The 23,995-nt window shown below is 34.4% G+C and overlaps 1 protein-coding gene across 1 annotated transcript; it reads right to left on the minus strand.

Annotated features, from left to right (window-relative positions):
• Positions 1 to 12,629: 12,629 nt before the first annotated feature.
• LOC149252486 (nitrate reductase [NADH] 1-like) lies at positions 12,630 to 16,819 on the minus strand. The gene is made up of 4 exons (XM_089459717.1): positions 15,189 to 16,819; positions 14,954 to 15,094; positions 14,541 to 14,773; positions 12,630 to 14,290 (listed from the first exon to the last, which is right to left on the minus strand). Exons 1-4 carry the CDS (start codon positions 16,234 to 16,236, stop codon positions 12,899 to 12,901), a joined length of 2,814 nt encoding a protein of 937 aa, XP_089315843.1. The 5' UTR covers positions 16,237 to 16,819; the 3' UTR covers positions 12,630 to 12,898.
• Between the last annotated feature and the right edge of the window lie 7,176 nt (positions 16,820 to 23,995).

Here is a 23,995-nt window from a genome sequence, read left to right on the forward strand (position 1 = left end):
AACTGATGCCCCGAGGAAAGAAAATGCAAACACCTAGTAAGGAACCTGACTCATGAAGAAGAAGAAGAAATGCTACACGATATATCAAAATTACAAGAAGAAGTGCAACAAATGTCATGCTCACAAAAGCTAACAGAAGCTAAGATAAGTGGCGTGGAATCTAAGATAAAGGGCATGGAAGCTAGGATGGATGATTCGAAGACAGATTTGAAGAGAGACATGGCAGATTTGAAGATAGATTTGAAGACAGATATGGAAGAATTGAAGAAGTTGCTACAAGAAAGGGTCACTAATGGTGAAAAGGTAGTAAAGGAAACTCATGATGAGAACAAAAGAAATGTTAATCATGATACCATAGACGCTAATGTTGGATCGAAGAATCACCATATTCCAAAAATCGATATGAGGAAGTTTGATGGCAAGGATCCCGCTACATGGATATTACAGATGGAGCAATTCTTCGATCTCAATAATGTGCAAAATGCGCAAAAGGTACGTATGGCAACTGTATATTTGGAACCAAATCAGTTTGTATGGTATCAATGGCTTTGCTCTCGTAAACAATTTATCACTTGGGCAATTTTTACGGAAGAATTGATAGCACATTATGAAGATACAAAAAGCAACACTTTTTTTAGCCAATTGATAAGTCTCAAACAAAAGGGTTCAGTAATGGAGCACATTGAGGAGTTCCAAAAATTGAACATAAGGGTAAAAGATATTCCAGAGGAGCATAGGATTGATGTGTTCATAGGGTCTTTAAAGGATAATATCCAACATGATGTTCGCCTTTGGGAACCTGATTCATTAGAGAAGGCATTCAGGTTAGCAAGAAAAATGGAAAGAAAAATTTTGGCAACCAGGAAGCATACCACTCACAACTATAAAGACGGAAGTGTTGTTGCCCCTAGTCTTCCACAACCTATAAGGTTGACACCACAACAATTGGAAGAAAAAAGAGCAAAAGGGCTTTGTTACAGTTGTGATAGCAAATACACTAAAGGTCATAAGTGTGCTGAGAAGAAATTATTCTACATAGATTGTGAAGAGGAAGAAGAAAAGGAGCAAGAAAGGTCAAAAGAAGAAGATATACTCCAGGAACAAAGCCTAGATGAAGAAAAATAAATCCGACCATATCTTGTAATGCATTGGCGGGAATTACCACTCCTCAAACCATCAAGATAGAAGGACAAATCAAGAAGAAAAAGGTAATAGTGTTGATTGATTCAGGAAGCACCCACAATTTTATTCATTGTAGGGTAGCAAAAGAATTGAATTGCTTCCTATATCCAGCACCAGAGTGTCAAGTGATGATTGCAAATGGAGGAACAATAAATTGCTCTGGAAAGTGCCATAATATCAAGCTATCCATGGGAGAATATGTATTGACTAGCCCAATGCTTTCCATTCCAATGGGAGGTGCGGATGTTGTACTAGGAGTCCAATGGCTACAATCCTTGGGTACAATAGCTTTTAATTTTCAAGAACTTTTCATCAAATTTTCTACGGAAGGAAAGGAAGTTGAATTAAGGGGTATTGCAGGGAAACCAGGAAAGATAATCAGCTCTCATGGTATGACAAAGCTTCTAAAAAAGGAGCAAAGAGGTGTAATTGCACAATTATGCTCGCTAGATGTTTCCACATTGGAATCATCTATTTCTCCAGATCTCCAAAAAGTCTTGGACAATCATTCCAAGGTATTTGAGACTCCCAAGGGTCTCCCACCTATGCGTGATCATGATCATGCTATTCATCTGATTCCAGGAAGTGTTCCTCCAAACATCAGGTCGTACAGATATCCCTATGTCCAAAAAAGTGAAATTGAACGTATGGTTGCAGAAATGCTAGAGGCTGGTATAATTCAACCAAGTCAAAGTTCTTTCTCAGCTCCAGTAGTATTGGTGCACAAGAAGGATGGATCATGGCGCATGTGTCCAGATTATAGGGAGCTCAACAAGCTCACTATTAAAGATAAGTTCCCCATTCCTGTTATTGATGAATTACTGGATGAATTGCATGGATCAATTTACTTCACCAAGTTGGATCTTCGTTCAGGATATCATCAAATCAGAATGAAGATTGAAGACATTCCGAAAACGACATTTAGAACTCATGAGGGTCATTATGAATTTTTGGTCATGCCTTTTGGCCTTACCAATGCACCTTCAACATTTCAAGGTTTGATGAATTCAATTTTCAAACCATTCCTTAGAAAATTTGTGTTAGTATTTTTTGATGATATACTAATCTACAGCAAGTCTTGGAAGGATCATGTTGAACATGTTGACAGGGTGCTACAACTATTGGAGGAGAAACAATTATATGCAAAAAGATCCAAATGTTTCTTTGGAGTCCAGGAGGTGGAATATTTGGGTCATATTGTATCTCATGAAGGAGTTAAGGTAGACCCTAGCAAAATTAAAGCCATTAAGGAATGGAAAATCCCCACATCCATAAAGCATCTGCGAGGATTTCTTGGGTTGACAGGGTATTATCGCAAGTTTGTTAAGAATTATGGGAGAATAGCAGCACCTCTAACAACATTATTGAAGAAAGATTCATTTTCATGGACTCCGGAAGCAACAAAGGCCTTTGAACATCTTAAAGAGGCAATGTGCCAAGCATCGGTCTTAGCTACACCGGACTTCACAAAAACCTTTATTGTGGAATGTGATGCTTCAGGAAATGGAATTGGTGCTGTTCTAATGCAAGATGAAAGACCCATTGCTTTTGAAAGTCGTCCAATCAAGGGAAAGTTTTTAAGCAAAGCTATTTATGAGAAGGAAATGTTGGCAATACTCCATGCACTTAAGAAATGGCGACCCTACCTAATGGGAAGACACTTCAAGGTAAAAACGGATCATGATAGCCTTAAATACTTTTTAGAAAAAAGATTATCCTCTGAAGAGCAACAAAAGTGGGTCACAAAGATGTTGGGTTATGACTTTGAAATCATCTACAAAAAAGGGAAGCAAAATGTGGTGGCAGATGCACTCTCAAGAAAGGATGAGGATGTGGAAGCATTGTTGTGTGCCATTTCTATTATCCAACCAAATTGGATAAACGAAGCAAGGGAGGAATGGAAGAATGATGAAGAAGTGTGGGCACTTATTCGAAAGCTACAACAAGATTCCAGTACTTCTGATACATTTAGCTGGAAAAATGATTCGTTATGGTACAAAGATCGCTTATACCTCTGTAAGAATTCCAAGCTAAAACAAAAGATTCTTATGGAATTGCACACTTCTCCCTTAGGAGGGCACTCAGGATTTTTAAAAACTTACCACAGGGTTAAGAAGGAATTTTTTTGGGATGGCCTTAAATCAGATATTCAAAAGTTTGTGGCGGAATGTTTGGTTTGCCAGCAAAATAAAGTTGAAACAATTAAGACACCGGGTCTATTACAACCTTTATCCATTCCAAACCAACGTTGGGAGGAGGTTTCAATGGATTTTATCACAGGTTTACCCAAGTCTGAGGGAAAGAGTGTCATCATGGTGGTAGTTGACAGACTTACCAAGTATGCACACTTTTGTGCATTATCACATCCATTTAAAGCCAGTACAGTTTCTACTGCATTTATGGAAACAATTCAAAAGCTACATGGAAACCCAAAGATTATTGTAAGTGACAGAGATCCCATTTTCACTGGAAATTTTTGGACAGAATTATTTTCTTGTCTTGGTACTCAGTTAGCTCATAGCTCATCTTATCATCCTCAATCTGATGGGCAAACTGAGATAGTAAACAAATGTTTGGAAGGATATATTCGTTGCTTTGTATCTGATAAACAGACACAATGGGTCAAATGGTTGCCTCTGGCTGAATGGTGGTATAACACTTCCTTCCATACAGTAACAAAAATGACCCCATTTATGGCACTTTATGGGTATCAACCACCATCCATCACATCATATTTAAGAGAAAATTCTAAGGTTCAGGCAGTGGAACATCACATCGAACATCAACAACAAGTCCTCCAACTCTTAAAGGATAACCTTGTGTTGGCACAAAATAGAATGAAACAACAGGTAGATCAACATCACAGTGAAAGAAGTTTTGATGTAGGTGATTGGGTATTTCTACGGCTACAACCATATAAGCAAATGTCCCTAAAGCAAGCTAAGAAGGATAATAAATTATCACCAAAGTATTATGGTCCGTACAAGGTGTTGCAAAAGATTGGTACTATGGCATACAAATTGGAGCTTCCTGCAGCTTCTCGATTGCACCCAGTTTCCATGTTTCATGTTTAAAGAAGGTTATAGGTGACAAGCTCCCAATTCAAACAATATTGCCAGAACTTGACGAGGAAGGAAAAATTATATTGGAACCGGAAGCAGTCACAGAAACAAGAACTCGACAGCTACGAAATCGATCAATTTTAGAGTATCTTATCAAGTGGAAGAACTTATCCACTGAAGATTCCACATGGGAGGATGAGAATTTTATGCAGAAGTATCCAGAACTACTCAAGCGTTGAGGACAACACTTTTTTGAAGGAAAGGGGCATGTTGGGTCCCTATAATACTAGTGATTACCCCATTACTATTGTAGTTATACCCCTTATTTATATTGTTGTGCCCCTATTACCCCCATATTGTTATTTCTGTGCTCCATAGAATCCCTCTATTGTTATTTTTGTGGCTTTATATTATTATTGTTAGGTCGACTGGATTATATTGTGACTCCTTAGACTCCTATATATAGAAAGGAGGTTTTGTCATTTGTATCATCCAAGAATTGTTCATTTATGTAATGTAAAGGAGGTTGCCCCCTCAAAGAGGCTGAATTCTAAGGCGTTGATCTATCTTTTCTATCTTTTCTTGAGCTGGTTTCATAACATACAAGGCTTGTTGGGACAGTTTACTACCTCATGGAAGGGGGTGCAAATGTTTGTGATAAGGGAGGAACATGATGACCATTGTGGAGGATGGGTCATGCTTTAGCCATACGGAGAATTAGCTAAGTGCCCTGCATGACTCATGGATAGATTGGAGAGAGAGCACACTTGAGTTGATGATATGATACTCGGGTGGACTTTTTCATGGCTGAGACCAAGAGGCGGTCCTGGTGGACCTTTAGTGGGGGAGTGATGATGGAAGAAACATGTGATGTGATATATGATATATATGGTTTGAGTGGCTGAGGGCACTAAACCTGATTACAGACTAGGATGAAATGACCGATGTTGTGATGGGTCTACTTCGTTAGACAACATGGGCAGATTTAGTTATGGACATCGAGTTGGATAGATGGAGCAAGCAGACACTATGCAAGGACATTATGCAGGTGCACTTATATAGAGATGTCACTTATGGGCATCCAATGAGGAGTGTCAAGGCAGTGATGTTGTGTGGATGGATTTGCTGATGTGACATGGAGACATTTTACTTATGAGCCGATGGAGATGTTGTGCACTCTTGTGCAACAAGGCCATGGATTGCTTGGATTTGTGAGTAGTCTATGATAGAATTCCTATCACACGGAGAGTAGAGGCATCTTGCAGTGGCATTTGAGACCGAGACATGTATGCTTGCCGAGATGTTGGATGGAGATGATTCATGGAGCTCATGATGACTTGAGATAGTTGCAGCCATTAGAGACTTCATATTATAGTGGTCTTGGAGTATCTGATTCATTGAGGAGCTGAGGTTAGTGGTGTACCTGATTTTGATGTAGTATTGTGTGCATACTTTTGAGCACATTTATGAGGTGTGTTTGAAAGAGTGACTTGATGGAGATGATCGAGATGAGACACTTTGGAGTTGATGGAGTTGCAGTGATAATGATGCCTTGGTGGCAACACTTTGGCATGGGTTGAGTCGAGACTTAACCACTTTGATTACATGGTGGATGATTGGTTTACAACCATGGGCAGCACATGGATGATGAGACAGGTGTATACTTGTCCTTTGACAGACTTGAGGGATGGCACATTATAGATATGATGGAGGTTGCTTCATGGACTTGGATGTGGTGCATTGAGAGTTAGTTTGATAAGAGGATCTCTTCATTTTGAGGAGATGGATCTTACATACACATATGGATGATGATGTTTGGATAGATGCGACTAATTGACATGCAACAAATTGACACCAACATCATGGACAACATGTTACGGATGAGATGGAGACTACTTCATGGACCTGAGCATGGCTTACTTACATTTTTATGGAGATGGGATGGATTCTTGATCGAGTTGATGTTGTGATAGGATGCTGAGAGAAATGACCGATGATGGCATGAGGAGGTTCATTCTCATGATTTGAGAGCGACAGTTGGATTAGCTACCTGACTATTTTGAGTCATGAGGGTCGATAGTGTACCGAGATGTATTTGAGTTGGGTTGGAGTATCATAGAAACAGTTCACATGATGACGATACATGATGGGGTCAACATGATGTATTTTGCAGTGATAACATGTAGCTTGAGTTGGAGGGACCAACCATCCACGGTGGGGTAGCATGTGGATTTGCGACAAATGTAGTTGATGATCATGGATTGAGGAGACTTTCCTATTCATGGAGTCATGAACCTTGATGGTTTGTATGATGGTGGAGCAAATATGGATAGCATGGACATTTTGTAGATGTTGGGGCTAGCGACACTTTGTGATGTTGTATGATGGTGTTGTCAAGGATGACAACCATTTAAAGTGGGGGACGATGGGTAGCATGAACATTTTGTAGATGTTGGGGCTAGCGACACTTTGCAATGTCGTATGATGGTGTTGTCGAGGACAATAACCATTTAAAGTGGGGGAGTGTGTCACACCCACGAGACGAGCATGTGCGATGAGCAACGAAGGGGTGGCAAACTTTGGTTAAAGGCGACGAGCTGAGTTGCAACGACGAGTGGGTGCATTCAGTTAAACGCGCCCTAAAGAGCATGTGGCGATGAGTTGTGATGATGAGTTGCGACGAGCTACTTGGAGGGTCGAAAAACTGAAATTCTAAAAATCAGCTAAGTATGGAAAGGCGCATGCGATGAGTTTATAAGAGGTGTCGAAAAACCGACGAGTTGGTGGGCTGACGTGTGGACCGCCGCATCTCTTGATATTTTATTATGCGATTTATATGGTCGGCCTGGGTAGGCTTACCCACCCTGACTCTTGGAGGTCCCATATATATAGAGGGAAACTTGATGGAGGAAAGGCATCAAGAAATTGATCAAAAAGCAAGTTCAAAACATAAGGTGGACGAGCCAAGGAGAAGAGCGAACAAGGAGGGCGAGGTGCAGGCAGGCTGAGGGCTATAATACTGAGCCGAGGAAACAAAAAACGTAGAGTTTGGGCGAGTTGTAGGCAGACGAACCGCAGGTGGGGCGACCGTGCCCACGGACGAGCTGCAGTGGGGTGCGTCTGCCCGATGAGCTACAGAGGGGCACATATTCCCGGTGAGCTGCAGTGGGGCATGTCTACCCGACGAGTTACGAAGGGCAGCATGACAGTTGTAACAAATAAAATATATATAAATAATGTAAAATAGTGTAAATGATAATAAGCATAAATTATTATTATTTAACTAGTAATTAGGCTGAAGAGGCATGTCTAAATGAGACATGACTCTTCATGAAGAGACACTTGCCTGATATATAAGCAAGCCTCTCATTCTCATTTGTAAATTCATATCATTATTCTTATTCATATATTTAATATAATATTTATATCCTTAATGGATAATTTCATATTCCAAGTCTTCTGGAGTAATTAATTTGTAGAAGGAACTTTGTTCACTTCATTTGGTATCAGAGTAGTTCGGTCCTCTAGGTTGCTTAACCGGTGCACAGATCTCGTTCTCCAATCTAGGTCCTTGGCTATCGAAATTAGTCAACCGTGTTGTTGTACAATTGAATCATTTTGTTTAGTAGGCCTTTGGCCATTAAAATTAAAATTAAAAGAAAATTTACTAGTTGACCTTTGGTCATAAAAAAAATTAACCAAAAAAAAATATAAGTAAATAAATTAAAAAAAAGAAGAAGAAGAAAAAGTAAAAAAAATAAATAAAAGAACATTAAAAAATCAAATTATATATATATATATATATATATATATATATATATATATATATATATATATATATATATCTATAAAGAAATTAAAATTAAAATCACTTGGTAGAAGCCTGTGGTTTTAGAAACAACCCATGGTCATTGCTCATGGTATTTTAAAAGTAAAAGAAAAAACAAAAGGAATACAAAATCTCATACCAAGTGATATTTAAAACTTTTTACGTGGAGAAGCCAGTGGTTTTAGAAACAACCCATGGTAATTGCCCATGGTATTTTAAAAGTAAAAGAAGAAAACAAAAGGGATACAAAATCTCTTTACGTGAAAGGTAAGTTTTACTTTTTAATCTCACTCCAGTCTTATTATAACAAGTCATTACAAAATTCCAGTGATCGGAATATTCCACAGAAGATTAATCTGGGATGGTCTGATCCCTTCTCAGTGCGACAATTTTGTTTGTCACTAAGAAGATCATATCAACTTGTATCGACAAGGATGACTATTTCGAGACAGAAAGACTTTCAAAGCCGAAAAAGAGATCAAGCCTTTTTCATCGACAAGCTTTGAGGACAAAGCTTTTTGAGGAAGGAAGCAATGTAACAAATAAAATATATATAAATAATGTAAAATAATGTAAATGATAATAAGCATAAATAATTATTAGTTAACTAGTAATTAGGCTGAAGAGACATGTCTAAATGAGACATGGCTCTTCATGAAGAGACACTTGCTTGATATATAAGCAAGCCTCTCATTCTCATTTGTAAATTCATTCTTATTCTTATTCATATATTTAATATAATATTTATATCCTCAATGGATAATTTCATATTCCAAGTCTTTTAGAGTAATTAATCTGTAGAAGGAACTTTTTTTGCTTCAATAGTGAGGGTGCCTCTGCCCGGGCAAGTTGCGGGTGAGCGGACACAGTTGGTAAGATGGCGGGGAGGTTGACATGGGTGGGCGTCCCTGCCCAGCGACGAGCTGTGGCGAGCGACCCACAAGAGGGTGCCTCTGCCCGAATTGTTGAACGAAAGGGCGTTGTTGAACTGAAGGGCGACCCTGAATGAGCGAGGACACCGTTGAATGGAAGGGCGACCCTGAACGAGCGAGGGCATTACTGAACAGAAGGGCGACCCTAAACGAGCAGACCTATTTGCAATATTTTGGCAGAATTCTCAAGGTGAATCTTGTGGTTTCCTGGCAAAGATTGACTATGTAAAAATACTTGTAAAATATTGCATTATTATTATTGGGCAGACTCTAATCAAGGAGTTGCCCCTCCCATTAAAAAAAGTTATCCATTGTGCATATTTATATGATGATGATGATGATGAATGTTATTTCCGTTGTGTAAAATGATGAATGCTTAGTAGATTGCAGAAAAATAACTAAGTGTTGAATGTTAGGCATAGCCCGTACTCATTAGTATTGGTGAAAAAAATTGGGTAGTGGTGCCACGCGTACCTATGTGTGGTTGAAAGACCACCACCAAAATAGAGATGTGACACACTGGGTCTTGGGCCACTTATTTCTTTATGTCCCAAGAAGACGAGCTCTTAACCAAACAAAATAATTTTAGAATAAAAGCAAAAACAATTTCTTTATTATTTTAATTTTTTATATAATTATGAATCATATTATTTTTTACTTTTATTTATAGTTATTTTTTAGGTCATGAAAAGGGATTTATATGGTTATAGAAAATAATTTCAAAATCATTTAAGTTTTGTTTTAATCATGTGTAGTCGTGGAAGTTTATTTATTTTTTAAATCTTCTTTCTAACCCACAAAAAAGTTACATTTGCGAATCTAGCAAAAAGTTTTATTCTCGATAAGGGTTTTTTACCCTCCTTAAAAAATACATATTCGTATGGTTCTCGTTCAATATCAATTATATTAAAATACGATATTTAACTTTTAAGGGGTGGTTTTTATATTTATGTTATTTTTATAAAATGCATCTTTAACATTTTTTAAGAATATTATAATTATAATTTTATTATATAGTTATGAAAATGGTATTTTTTATTTATTTATTAATAAAATTATAATATTTTAAGTCTCGATTTATTATGTATTAAAAGGAATGAAGTTTTTCTCTGTATAATTTTTTCTTTTTTTTTGGGAAAAAATTATCTCGATAGATCTATTTTTTTTTATGTATATAAGATGGATGTATGTTGATTCTGAATATATGTTATGTTTTTTTGTTTTTTAATTTAAAAAAAATGGTTTTCAATGACTTGAACTTTTTTAGTATTTTATAGATATAGATTTAAGATAAATATGTATAGCAAGATGCTATTGAAATAATTTATTTCAGCTAGACATTGAATAATTTAATTATTTTGTTATATTTTTTAAAATGCTAAGCATTAAAAGAACTAGATATGTTTTTTATTTTGAGATTTAGAGTTTGAGTAGACCTAATGGTTGAGAAGATGTGTTTCCTCCAATGAGATTAGAGTTTGAAATCTAAAGAGAGGTAGAGTATGTACACCTTCTTATACTTTAATAGCTAAACATTTAGGTAAGATAGATATCTTCTCTACATATCAGATCCAATACTTTCTAATATAAGAAAATTGAAGCTTATTTAATTTAACATTTTTTTTATCTTTTCTAATATTTTTATTTTTAATTAAGAATTAAGAAATTCAAATATATCAATATAATATTATAAAAAAAATTCATTTTTATTATTTAACCAAAAATATATTTATTTTTTAATTTTAAAATCATTTTAAAATTTTTATTACATAAATATATAATTTTTTATAAATTTATAATTTAAACTTACCATTAAAAAAAATAATTATTTTTTACTTATTTTTTCCAAGTTATATGTTCAAATAAAATATTTAAATATTTTGCTTATTTTGAAGATGCTATTAATGGTAAGCCTTATGTTCTTCAAAGCTAATCAACACAAAAAAAAATTAATATAACTATTATAAGTTTAACATATTAAGTATTACCAATGCATTAGGATTAGATATGGATATAGATTAAATCTAAATCTAAATGATATCAATCATTCAATATAAATTTAATTAAATTTAAATAGAGAATAATAATTATTCATCCAAACCGTACAAAATAAATTCAATTTACAACCATCTTTATTTATTTAAAATATTTTTTATATTTTATTTTAAACATATCTATCATCATTTTTGAAAAATTAATATTTTTATTTAAATTAATATTTTTTAAAATAACATTTATTATCTAGATATGTTATGTTCAATGTATGGAATATTTTGGAACTTTTATTGGTTTAAAATAAATTTATAATTTTTTTTAAAAGATAAAGTTTTTAATTTCATATCACATTGTTTAAATATATTTTTGAAAAGAATAATTTTCTAAATTATATGTTTAGAATTTTTAATATTTTAATATTTACAAAAAAAATTAATTTTAAAATTAGTTTTATATTTTTAAAATCATTTCTTATTATGTGGCTCTTGTCCATATCTGTTCTTAATTCCTTATTATCAGCTATATCTCTAATCTATTTGACTTATTAAGCTAGTCCAATTATAACGATCTTGGAATGCTTCTTTCTCTGCTCCTTGATCAAAAAACAAGATTTTGAAAAATGACAATTAAACTCTCCTTTTTTGAGATCTGATAGACCACATTAATCTTAGTAGACATTAATCATCATCATAATTATTATTTTCTCATACATATACAAAAACACATTTTCTTTATTTACATTATACATAAATATATCATCTATTTCTAAATTAAAAAATCACTTCATTTATAATCTTGTTTTTAATAATCTTATTACATAAATACACTTAAAAAAAAATTATTCATTTAAAATATTTTATAATATATTTTTTTTTAAATTCAGATTTTAACATAATATTATAATTTTTTAACAAGCTTAGTATTTAAACACATGTTTTAATAAATATTTGTTATTCATTTAAAATATTTCATAATCATAAATTTTAATACATCTTTTCCTAAATCCCATACTGATTAGTATGTAACATAATATATTTTCAAACTTGATGCTTAAAGATTATTGCATATAATATATTTCCTCAACTTCATTACTCTAGATTATTAAAAATTTAATTAATATAATATTATGATTTTTTAAATTTAATGTTTAATTTATTTTGCCAGCACATAATACAATTTCTCAATTTTAATAGTCTATATTATTAAAAGCATTTTTTTAGATTGAGAAGATTATATCTTGAAGATGTCTAAAATATCAACTTCACATCAAAAAATAAACACCAAATCATTATCTATCCAAAATCCATAAACTGTTTTAATTAATTTTTAATAAATTTTTATAAATTTTTTATTTGTTTTTTTTAATTAATTTATATTTTTTGAATATATATATTTAAATTTGTAATTATTAATAAAAAATAGAACATAAATGACATTTTCTAATTCCAATGTTTAATTATATCTGATTTCAATTCTACCATTTTATAAATATATTTTACCCTTCCGGCGTTATGTTGTGGACAATGCTTTGTAAAATCAAATTATTTTGTATTGTGTTACCCTTTGTTATTGTTCTATATATTATGACTCGTTGTAATAATAATAAATCACAACCAAAACACACTAACATATTAAAATTAATTTACAAGATGCCAACTGAATTCCCTAAATCCCTGCATCAGAAAAAGTCCACATGGTTCAGAAAAGCTACAGAGATCAGGAGTGCTCAATACTGAGAGTAGCAACGCTTCTGCAAATGAAAAGGAAGCACGTGACAGAAAAGGAGGAAATTAACTTGATGCTGTACACGTCAACAGATTTTATACACTAGACTATGGCTTAATTAATAACAGGATGTGGGAGGGGATGTCCCAATTAGATTAACCAGAAGGGTGTAATTAGAACTGAAAACACGAATTCTGAATGTCATAATTCATTTTGGCCAGGTTAGGTAGGCAGGCATCTTGGATCATGGGGGGAGGGCCACACAGTAGAGCAATGGTTCCTTTGGAAGAGCCATCGGGAATATGTTGTTTCAGGATCGCCTCCCCCACATAACCAACGCTGTATTTCCAGTTATCTCTTACAGAGTTACTGATGACATACCACAGCTTGAAGTTTGAATGGTTGTTGGCCCAATTGTCCAGCTGGTCACGGAGAAGAATGTCATCTTCGGTTCTGTTGGCATATACAAGAAACATCTCAGTCTCGTCCTCGGGATCTTTGAGAATGGCTCTGATGATTTGATAGAGAGGCGTAATTCCCGTGCCCCCTGCCAGCATTGCGATTTTCTTGGCTGATTTGTGCTTTCCATTGATGGTGAAATTGCCCCGCCCGCTGTACTGGATGTGACCAAGAGGTCCTTTGACGTCTATGGAATTGTCCAGAGCCAAGCCCTCCAGGTACTGCGACATGAGGCCCCCTTGGGGGAAATTGGGGTGGACGTTCTTGAAATAGATCTTGATTAGGAGCTCAAAGAATCCTGCTTCGTCGTCTGAGCTCACGGGCGTGAAAGCCCGGATGCAGAGCTTCCCCTTTATGTTCGCAGACAGAAAAATATGTTTGCCAGTTGGGAGACCCAGTGTTTGATCCGGGTTCGGAAGTGCGAATCTGAACAATCTTACGTCACGACTTACGTGGGTCTTGGAGACGAGCCTGCAGGAGATCTTTTGCTTCGGATTGAGAGCCACGAGTTTCGAAATCGCGACCTCGTTGATCGAGGGCAACGACTTGGGCTGCTGCAGCAGGGCTGTCATTGCCCTCGATCCGCCATGCAAGGAATTGTCCGGGGATGGAGACGGAGACGGAGACGGGGACGTATCCGAGGAAGGGCAGTATGATCCATTCTCCGCGGCCGCCGTCACGAGCTCGCCTATTCTGTAGTCCTCCAGCATGGCCTTGCCTTTGGTTGAGTGGATTGCGTCGAATTCCTCCGTGCAATCCAAACCGGCGTTGATGAGAATGCTGTCCATTCCGCCCGGGTGATCCTTGAGAAACCTCGTACAGTCGTAAACATGATGATGCACGATAATCCAACAGGAATCGGCCGTGTTGTGTTTCTGGACCTCAGAAAGCGTGACGTGCCTTGACACGGGGTTCGTTACAGGGGAAGAGAAAGTTTTCTTCACTGTGGTTTGCTGTTCTTTGTTTTCATTTTGCTTGTCTCGGAGCATCCAGCCTCCGGACTGGTTGGCCGGCCGGGTCGGGTGCTCGAACATCAGTCCGATTTCCCCTTGATGAGGTTTGCAGACATTTAGCTTCACCCTGAACCAGCAGTTGTTCATCATACCCTGCAAGACCAGCAGATTCCAATGAAAAAATGAAAAATTTATATAGAGAAGTTTATTAGAAACTTAAATTTACATAATATTTCATAACATTGTTATTGCTAATTAACATAATACTTTTTGAATTTACATAATACTTCCTAACATCCCAATTGCTAATCAAACTGACTTGTGAAACTTGTGATTTAGCTGATACCCATTTTGCTGTGCTGATACCCATAATGAATTGGAGAAATGGAAAGTTAGTACTGACCATAACGTTCCATGTGAGATCCTTGGGCTGCGTATTCATGGCTTCATCCCAAGCCCTGACAGCGATCTCCTTCGCAGCTAACAGCTCCATGACTTCGACATCCAGTTCCCAAAAGCACCAGCACCAGTGCTTGTTGTATTTCGTGGGTTTTTCCGGGCGATTCACTGTACATAGCTTCCACGTTTCCCCGCCATCGAACGTTATTTCGACTCTTATAACTTTTCGCCCGCCGCCTGGAGCGCCAACAATCAGTATTTTGTCGCAATGACTGAATCAGGCTACGTCATGTCAAATTAGAAAAGAAAAGAAATCGAAGAACAACTAGCGGCACAAAATTCGAGGACACCCCCTACACGAGGTTTTGTTTTTTTAATTCAGAGATTTTCTTTGCCGGAAAAAACAGCAAAACGTACCAGAATATGCGTATCCTCGCAGAGTGTAAGGTCTCTGCGTGGTAGCAGAATTGATCGGCAAGATTTCCTCATGGCACGGCGTTGTGATGACAGAGTTTATGTTGAGGTCATTGATGATGTATTCTGGTTTTTGCCACCAGCCTGTCACAGAGAGAAAAAATACAAATTTCGTCATGACCGATCTATCGAGATAAAACAAAATATCACGTGCAGAGTCAATTCGTGATTGTCTAACCTTCCGAATTCGCTGTATCGGCATCGACATGAGAAGGGAGAACACGGTTGTCATTGAAATGATAAAAGTTATCGGATTCCCCAGACGTGACCACGATGCGCTTCAGCCATTTCACCATTCGGCCTCCGATAAATCCCGGAATTATCATTCTCACCGGAAACCCATGATCCGGCTGCAGAAATTCGCCGTTCTGCAAATACGCGAGCATCAAATCCCTCGACTCGTCCATTGCGATGTCGACTGAAACGCTGGTTGCATACTTGCAGCCGCCTCCGCCTGGCAGATCCTCGGCCCCTTCAAAGCACACGTAGCGCGCGCCTTTCTTTTTCGACATGATTCCGCAGCGGCGCAAAACGTCGTAGAGCCGGGCGCCTCGCCAAACCGAGGTCGAAACTCCCGCGGCGCCCCAGTTGAATCCAATGGTTTTCTTCACCATATTCTGCTCCTTTCTTCTATTCCCCGCGCAGACGAGCGTGACGGGAAGCTCACGGGGTTTGAACTCATCCAAGAGTTGACGCATGGTAAATTTCATGGGTCTCTTTACAAACCCAGAGACTTCTACAGTCCAGCCTTCGAAATTCCCGCGTGGGACGTAGCCATGATTGCGCACATAATGCAGAGACGCAGGGGTAACGAACCCGGCCTTCATCAGCTGGGACAGCGGTGGTTCGGAATTGAAGGGATGTTTTCCGGTGAGACGAATCAACTGGGCATTCCTCTTAATCCATTCATCGGCAGTTCCAATGTCCCGGGGATCTGTATTTCCGACTTGATCGTCTTTCGGAAAATCCCACACCACTTTCTCCTCCTCTTCTTCCTCTTCTTCATCATCCTCAACCTCTTTCACTTTGAATTCTCCCGGAATTCCATTGCTCTGAAAATCGAAGCTCGATTTGTGGAAATCAAACTGATTCTGAGTAGGCACGGTGTTGTGTCTGGGAGAATCCGCTTTTCTGCCGACGCCCAAGCGCCCGGTTTTGCAGCTAATTCCTCGGACGCCGTGACTGTCAATACCATTAACCTGGGGATTCGTCTTCAAAGTCGCCATGCTAACCTCCAAAAATCCGATCTAACAGCGTCCGTACAAGGGCGCGCAAAATCTTCCAAATTACTTCCCCTCTGCAAGACTCAAAGAACAGAATCTTCTTGAATTGCTCAAACGAGGCTGTTATGGACTGAGGCAGCTGATTACTCAACTGACAGCACTCTGAAACTCCGTCCCATATATAGCGACGCCGGCGTTTCAGCCGCGACTGGATACAACAGTCCCAGTGGGACCGAAAAGGCCAGAAGCCTCTCCAAGCTTCTCACGGCCACATGTATATTCAACGGGACAAATTACAAACCACAGCCAACACCAAAAGGCAATATATACATTGTATATATGAACGGAAGGCAGAAATGCCACGCCTGTTTTGTAGCCAGAGATACAACTTCAGGCAGTTATAATTGAACCGAATTGGGTGACCGCGGCTCGCTGAAGGCCGAAACAACACAGGCCTCGCGATTCTCACGAAGAATATATGTTTATTAATATACGTGAAACATGAAGTGGGAAGGGTAGAAGGGAAGACTATATAACCGAATTGTGGCCGCTAGTCGTGTGAAGTGGCGGGTGGTACGCTGCCTCTGCATCAACTCGAAGGGCCAAATCTATCGCCTACCACCCGTCCCTTACAGCTACCCCCGCCCCGGTATCTAATTCGCTGGAATCCAGGGACTCCTGTATTCTTCCGTCCGGGAGGTAACTTTTTATACTTAACAAAATCTAAATTTTTCCACGCCCCTGACCAACGCAAGTGCCAGGCAACATCCACTCTCGTTCCGTTCCCGTGCCGGTTCAGTCATTTCTTGTATTGTAATACACCTTGCACATTCTTATACGCTGCCCGCATGAGGTGACACATGACCGGGCAACCCAAACACTCTTTGACCGCAAACCCCATTGAAACATGTGGGTCCCATGCCGGTTGGTTTGCTGGGCCACGTGAACTGGAATATGTGCTTCCATTTCCAAGATAGTCGTAAATATTTTTGGACCTCGCCATTCATGTCAATTTTTTTTACACTCATGTTCATTGCAGTATGATGGCATGTAATGCCTCTAAATAAAGATACGTTAAGGAAGACTTTCAAATATAACATGATTTTTTTTTTTTTTTTTGGTAGTTTGAAAAAAACAATACATGTAAGACAAATTTTGTATTTCCGTATTCAAATTAATTACTACTTTATTACTCTTTGCTTCGTTACCTTCAGTTTTGTTATAAAATATTTTTTTTTTGGGAGTGTGTTTTATTGGTTTCACGAAGTTAAAGTTGCAAAATGTATGAGAAATAAAGAAGTTGAAGTTAATGTGTTTTAGAAGGGGATTTAGTTAGTAAAAGAAAAATAGATAATTTTTTTTTAGTATTTTAGGAGACTCTCTTGGTTATTCAACATTTGATGAAGAGTTCTTTTCAAAGAGACAAAACATTAGAAAGTCTTATTCAAAGATTTTGAAAAATAGGTAAAAGGTTCTCTTCAATAGCATATTTCTATGTTCTAGGTGATATCAATAGAAATGTAGGCGAATGCCCTAATGAAACATGTAAATTCATATTGGGGGATTTAAAAATCAAAGGTCAAATCAGGTCTTCTCCTATTCGTTAGATATACATGGATTGCTATTATACAATTATAAAGGACTATCTTATCAACCATTTATAGTATGACTTGTAAATTTTGTTTTTCGGTGGGTCATTTTAGTAAGTATATACCTACAAAACCCCAATTTTTTGTTATCCAATTTGGAGTCCTTAAAAAATTATAGTTTTACTACATAAAATGGCTATAATTTTTAAGATACAAATATGTACTATTTAATGTATGTGTTGTTATTCAAATACAAACTTACATACACATACAAATTAATATATATATATATATATAAACAACATATAATAAAAAATCAAAGTTAAAGTTAAAAAAGAACCTATATAGAGAAAGAGAGAGCTAGGGAGTTATATATAGCTAACTTGGGAGTTGTATATAATTTTTACTACATCTTCTTTATATTGAGTTGTACTATGATCAACAATGAATTGAGAAAATAAGATTTATAATATTTTCTAATAATTTAATTAAAATTAAGGGATCATTCAATATTTTCTTTGTTTTCATAGATTTTCTACATATCTCTTTTGTAAATCATTCAACTGTGAATACATGTGATTTGGAAAATAAATATTTTTCTTTAATAGGTATGGTTATATGTCAAGCTAGCTCTTTTTCGGTTTCGCATAGCTCTATGTTGAAGTTTGGTTTTGGTCTTCAAATGGTGCAAGAAATTTCTTCTCTTAATGTTCTTGTGGATGAGGAAGCTTTAGATTGAGAAAATATTTTTCAGAGAATGGTTTGGTTTCCAGGGATAATGGGTTATGGTCGCAGCTGGTCGATCTGCATAAATGAATCTCTGAGACATGGAAGCCCCTTTTGACGGACAAGCTAAATATTTACCCTATGACATTGGGTGTTATGATTTTTGAAAAGATTGAAGAGAAGAAGAATATTTGTGAAGTTGGGCCGCGTTTTTTGGGGAGTGTTGGCCTCTGCATGTAGCCTTGGTCTTCTACTTTTGATATACTAACGACATTGATTTCTTCAGCCCCAGTTTGGGGAAGATTATCGAACCTTCCCTTGCATTTTGCCCCAGTTTGGGGAAGATTATCGAACCTTCCCTTGCATTTTTTGAATCACGGATTGCTTTCCTCATCCTGAAACAATTTTTTTTTTAAGTCTACTTATGCCTAGAATTGTGTGGAGATTAACTTCAACAAGGGTTTTCCCGCAGAGATTAATTTGATGACTCCAAAGTATGTTTGGGTCTAAAAGCTAGACTATGAGAATATCTCATTTCGGTGTAGAGCATGCTATGAAAGGAGGCATGTAATTAAACACTACCCCGATCATCCTCAGAATAGCAAAGATCGGAAAAAACCAGAAGGCCCAAATGGTGGGAAGGTGCACAAGGTGATCACTATACATTATACAAAGAAGAAGATATTCAAGAGAAAAAAGAGCCAGAACACAAGAAGGAAGAAATTCAGTCAAAGAAACCGCAATCGCAACAACAAAATCTGAGTAGGAAAAATCGCTTTCAAGTGTGGATCCTCTGCTTGCCAGAAAAGATTCCCTAGATGTAGCGTTAGTAGAAAAGCAACAAACCCTCATGGAAAGGAGATTCTAGAAACCACAAGGAATCTTAATAAATAGGAAATTTCTTGGGCATATTAAGCAGATGAGGAAGATTTCAAGAAAAATGCCTTGCAGTTGCCGAAAAATGATTCGTCAGAAAATGCAAGTTAGATTCAAGTTGGGAAGAAAGGAAAAAAACAAATCTCTGAGGAAAACAAGAAATCATTCTAGATCAAAATAAAAATATAATTAAAAATGGAATGTGAGTGTGTATGTATTTTGGGGGTTTTTGGAAATTATTTGGTTGTAAGGGGATTGAAATATTTATGTCATGGGTAACTCTTTTAAGGGTTTGGATTGAACATTTGTGCTCAATCTCAAACCCGCAAGGAACATTGGAATATGTAAAGATTTTTGCCTTGTAATCCAATTTTTTTTTATACAAATCTCTACCTTTTTCGTTAAAAAAAAACTTGGAAGTTGTATATAACATTATTTAATTTGAAAATTATTTGGTTGTAAGGGGATTGAAATATTTGTGTCATGGGTAACTCTTTTAAAGGTTTGGATTGAACATTTGTGCTCAATCTCAAACCCCCAAGGAACATTGGAATATATAAAGATTTTGGCCTTGTAATCCATTTTTTTTTTATACAAATCTCTACCTTTTTCGTTAAAAAAAACTTGGAAGTTGTATATAACATTATTTAAAAAATAAATAAATAAATAAAATACATGTGTAACTTTTTTAAATGTAAAAATAGATTTAAGGTTTTGGAAATTTTTTGATATATTTGGATTATGTAGATTTAATTGTTTCAAATTATAAATTTTCTAATTTTTAATTAAATTTCTAATAAAATTAATAAAAAAAATCATTATTTTATAATTCCCATGAGCTTCTGAGTGAAATTGGACGTTGGTCTATTCCCAAGATTCTTTGGGACAAAGGAATAGAACTCCTTTGCGATACTAAGAAAGTCTAATATGAAAAACATTTTCTCTTGGATTGTCCTACCCTTATTGATATCGGTTCTCATTTCCATAATATTTTCCCCACTACCAACGTCCTTGACTTGTTGAGTCAGTCTTGGATTGTCCCACTCTTGCTCACATATGTTCTCATTTCCATAATATTTGCTCCATTTCCATAATATTTTCCCCACTACCAATGTCCTTGACTTGTTGAGTCAGTCTTGGATTGTCCCACTCTTGCTCACATCTATTCTCATTTCCATAACATTTGCTCCACTACCAACTTCCTTGACTTGTTGAGTCACGAAAACGACCTTGAAACCCTTCTTTCTCTCCTTTTTGACCACATAAATAGAATCTTAAATAATCTCAATTAACAACTTCTGTCTTAAGATCCAATTAACCATTTTAGTCTCAATAAATGTTAATCATCATTATCACAATAACTAAAAAATTAATAAAAAATAAAATAAATTAAAGTTATAATTATTTTATTGTTTAATTTTATTCTAAAATTAAATATAAAGTAAACGTATTTTACAAATAATAATGCTGTTTTCATTCTTACGAAGGATTAAAAAAATCAAAATTAAATCATTTTTAAAATTAATAAAATAAACAATAAACATAAATTAGATATATAAATATTCATTTTAATTTACATCTTTGGCATTTAAATAATATTTAAATTTATTTTTAATTAAAAAAAATTATACTTAAAAATATTTTATATGAAATGTTTTTTATAATTAAATTAAATTACATTATTATAATATTAAAAAATAAACATATAAATAAATGTTTCGGATTAAAAATTAATTAATAAAATATTTATTATTTTTTATTCCAATAAGACCAATTAACTTTTTACTGCGTGATTTTTTCCTTCATCGATTAAAAAGCCTAAACCCAATTATTTTTTTGGAAAAAAGGGCTAAACCCAATTATTTGGATTCAGTACATAATGTCCCATGAATTTCCTTTGAGAAAAGGACGATTAGTATGAATGAGAATAAGGTATTTGTTTAGAATATTCTATGTACTCACATTTTGCAACAACCATATAAGAAAGAATAAAGTTTGGGGGAGAATATTTTCATGTAATAGCAAAATTTATATAATAATATTTGTTTAATACTGAGAATAAAAATGGAAATAAAATGAAAAAATATTATTATTTATTAATTATGTAAAATAAAAAATATTAATATTTATAATTATTTTTAAGTGTATGAATAATATTAAGATAAATTTAATTTTTTATAATTTATAATATTAAAATAAAATTAAAAGAAAAAAACTTGGATTCTTTTTTAATAAAAATAAGATATCTTATCCTATTATATTTACATATTATAAATAAATATTAAATAAAATAAAAATTTATTTAATAAAAGAATTAATAAAATGTTTCCTTTTCACTTAAATGCCCAACAATGCCAAACATCTAATAAGAGGTCACATGTGGTGTTGCATTGTATGAATAATGTTAAAAGAAACATGTATTATAAATATGATATTTTAAATATTTTTTATAATTTCAAAATTATAAGAGGTCACATGTGGTGTTGCATTGTATGAATAATGTTAAAAGAAACATGTATTATAAATATGATATTTTAAATATTTTTTATAATTTCAAAATTATTAAGAATATTTAGATGTTATTAAATATCACGAAAGAAGTAAATGTAGAGTTATATTAAGAATATTTAAATGTTATTAAGTATTACCAAAGAAGTAAATGTAGAATTATATTATATTATTATGATATATTTATATTATATTGTTATGATATATTTGGTTTCAATAATTTTAATAAAAGAAATATTTAATTATGAATAAAAATTATATCATAATAATAATAATAATAATCATTTTAATTTGATATTTTTTAAAATAAAGAGAAATTGATAATATATTTTTCCCTATTTAAATATGGAATATTTATTTATTTTTGAAGAGTGAAACATTGTTTTACATTATATAATTAAATTTTTATGTAATTACATGTATAGACAAGAACATTCATGATAAACAAGAATTAAGTAAAATTAAGAATAATTTAAAAAATAGTTTTTTTTACAATATAGAATAGGGAATTATTTATTGTTATTTGGGGTATAATAGTGACGAGTTAGCCTGCATCTGCAGGGAATACCAAATGATAGTTGTTGTCACTATTGGTTTGATAACTGAATTATGATAGATTTTTGTTGATTAAAAAATAAGAAATAATTCATAATAAAAAATAAAGAAGAACTACTAAAATGTTTATGTTTACTCAAATGTTAAACATCAATTACTCATCACAAATTAGAATGCATGTTGTGCATGATTTAACATACTTAAATATTTATTAAAAAAATCTAAATAAAAAATATTTACAATATAAAAATATGGAAGAATTAAAAAGAAGACATGTTGTGCATGATCTAACATACTTAAATATTTATTAAAAAAATCTAAATAAAAAATATTTACAATAGGGAAGAATTAAAGAGATTATTGTTTACAACTTAAACTTTGAACATCTTCCACTTATTAAAAAAAAGTGGGGCATCATGTCATTATATAAATGCATATACTGTATATAACTTAATAATCATGAAAACTCAACTTATTATACTTTTAAGAAAAAATAAATTTTTAAAAATAAATAGCATCATTCTTAACTAATTGATGCAATCAAATCTTTAATATTGACAAAATAAAAAATTATAAAATTAAATATTTATAATAAAAATATTACATTAATTATTTAATGAAATGAAAACAATCTAACTTAAATTTTAATATTTACAAAATAAAAATATAAAAATATATTTTTAAAATCAAAATACTAAATTAACTATTTAATAAATGGGCAATCTAAAATACGTTTCCATTAATGATAAGACCATATAAATAAAAAAAACAAATAAAACAAAAGAGTAATTCCAAATAATAACTTGTTTCCTTTTTCCAACACTACTATCTATAAACATACCAACATGTTTCTTAATAAAAAACCAAATTAAATTATTTTAGCTTTGTACTTAGTTTATTGATTATAAATTTTTTGAAATACAAATTTCTTATTAATATATAAGAAATACGACCAAGAATATTCGAAAATAATTATTCTCGTGACAACGAGGCCTAGCCCCCCTAGCCCCACGCAACCGTAAAACCACTCAAACTCAATCAATTCGTGGAACATGATAAGTTAATCCAATCTGATCTATTTAAACCCAAATCTTATACTATTGTCCAACGTTAGTTATAATTTTCATTCAAACGGGTAAAAACATTTTTTTATTCTTAAGTACTGGGGTACACTAAGAATATTCCAAAATAGCTCAGGCATGCTCCAATATAGTTATCGCTAGTGAAAACGAGGTTTAATCCCACAATAATAGTAAAACCACACTCCCTTGAGACTCACCTCACACTAACATTAAAACCACCCTCCCTCACCACCATTATCACCCATGAAAATGACGTATAAATCACATCACTAGCAAAACCACCATGCCTAAAATTATCATTCATGAAAATGAAAGCTAACCCCAAACCATAGTAAAACTAACCCTACACCAATAATAAAACCACCCGCCTTTAATCAATTCATGAAAGATGATAAAATAATTTAATATAAACCATGCACAACAAAA

Source organism: Pinus tabuliformis, chromosome 7 (assembly GCF_031772625.1).
Source record: "Pinus tabuliformis cultivar Carrire ecotype Pingquan chromosome 7, CPIR1, whole genome shotgun sequence".
NCBI lineage: Eukaryota > Viridiplantae > Streptophyta > Pinopsida > Pinales > Pinaceae > Pinus > Pinus tabuliformis.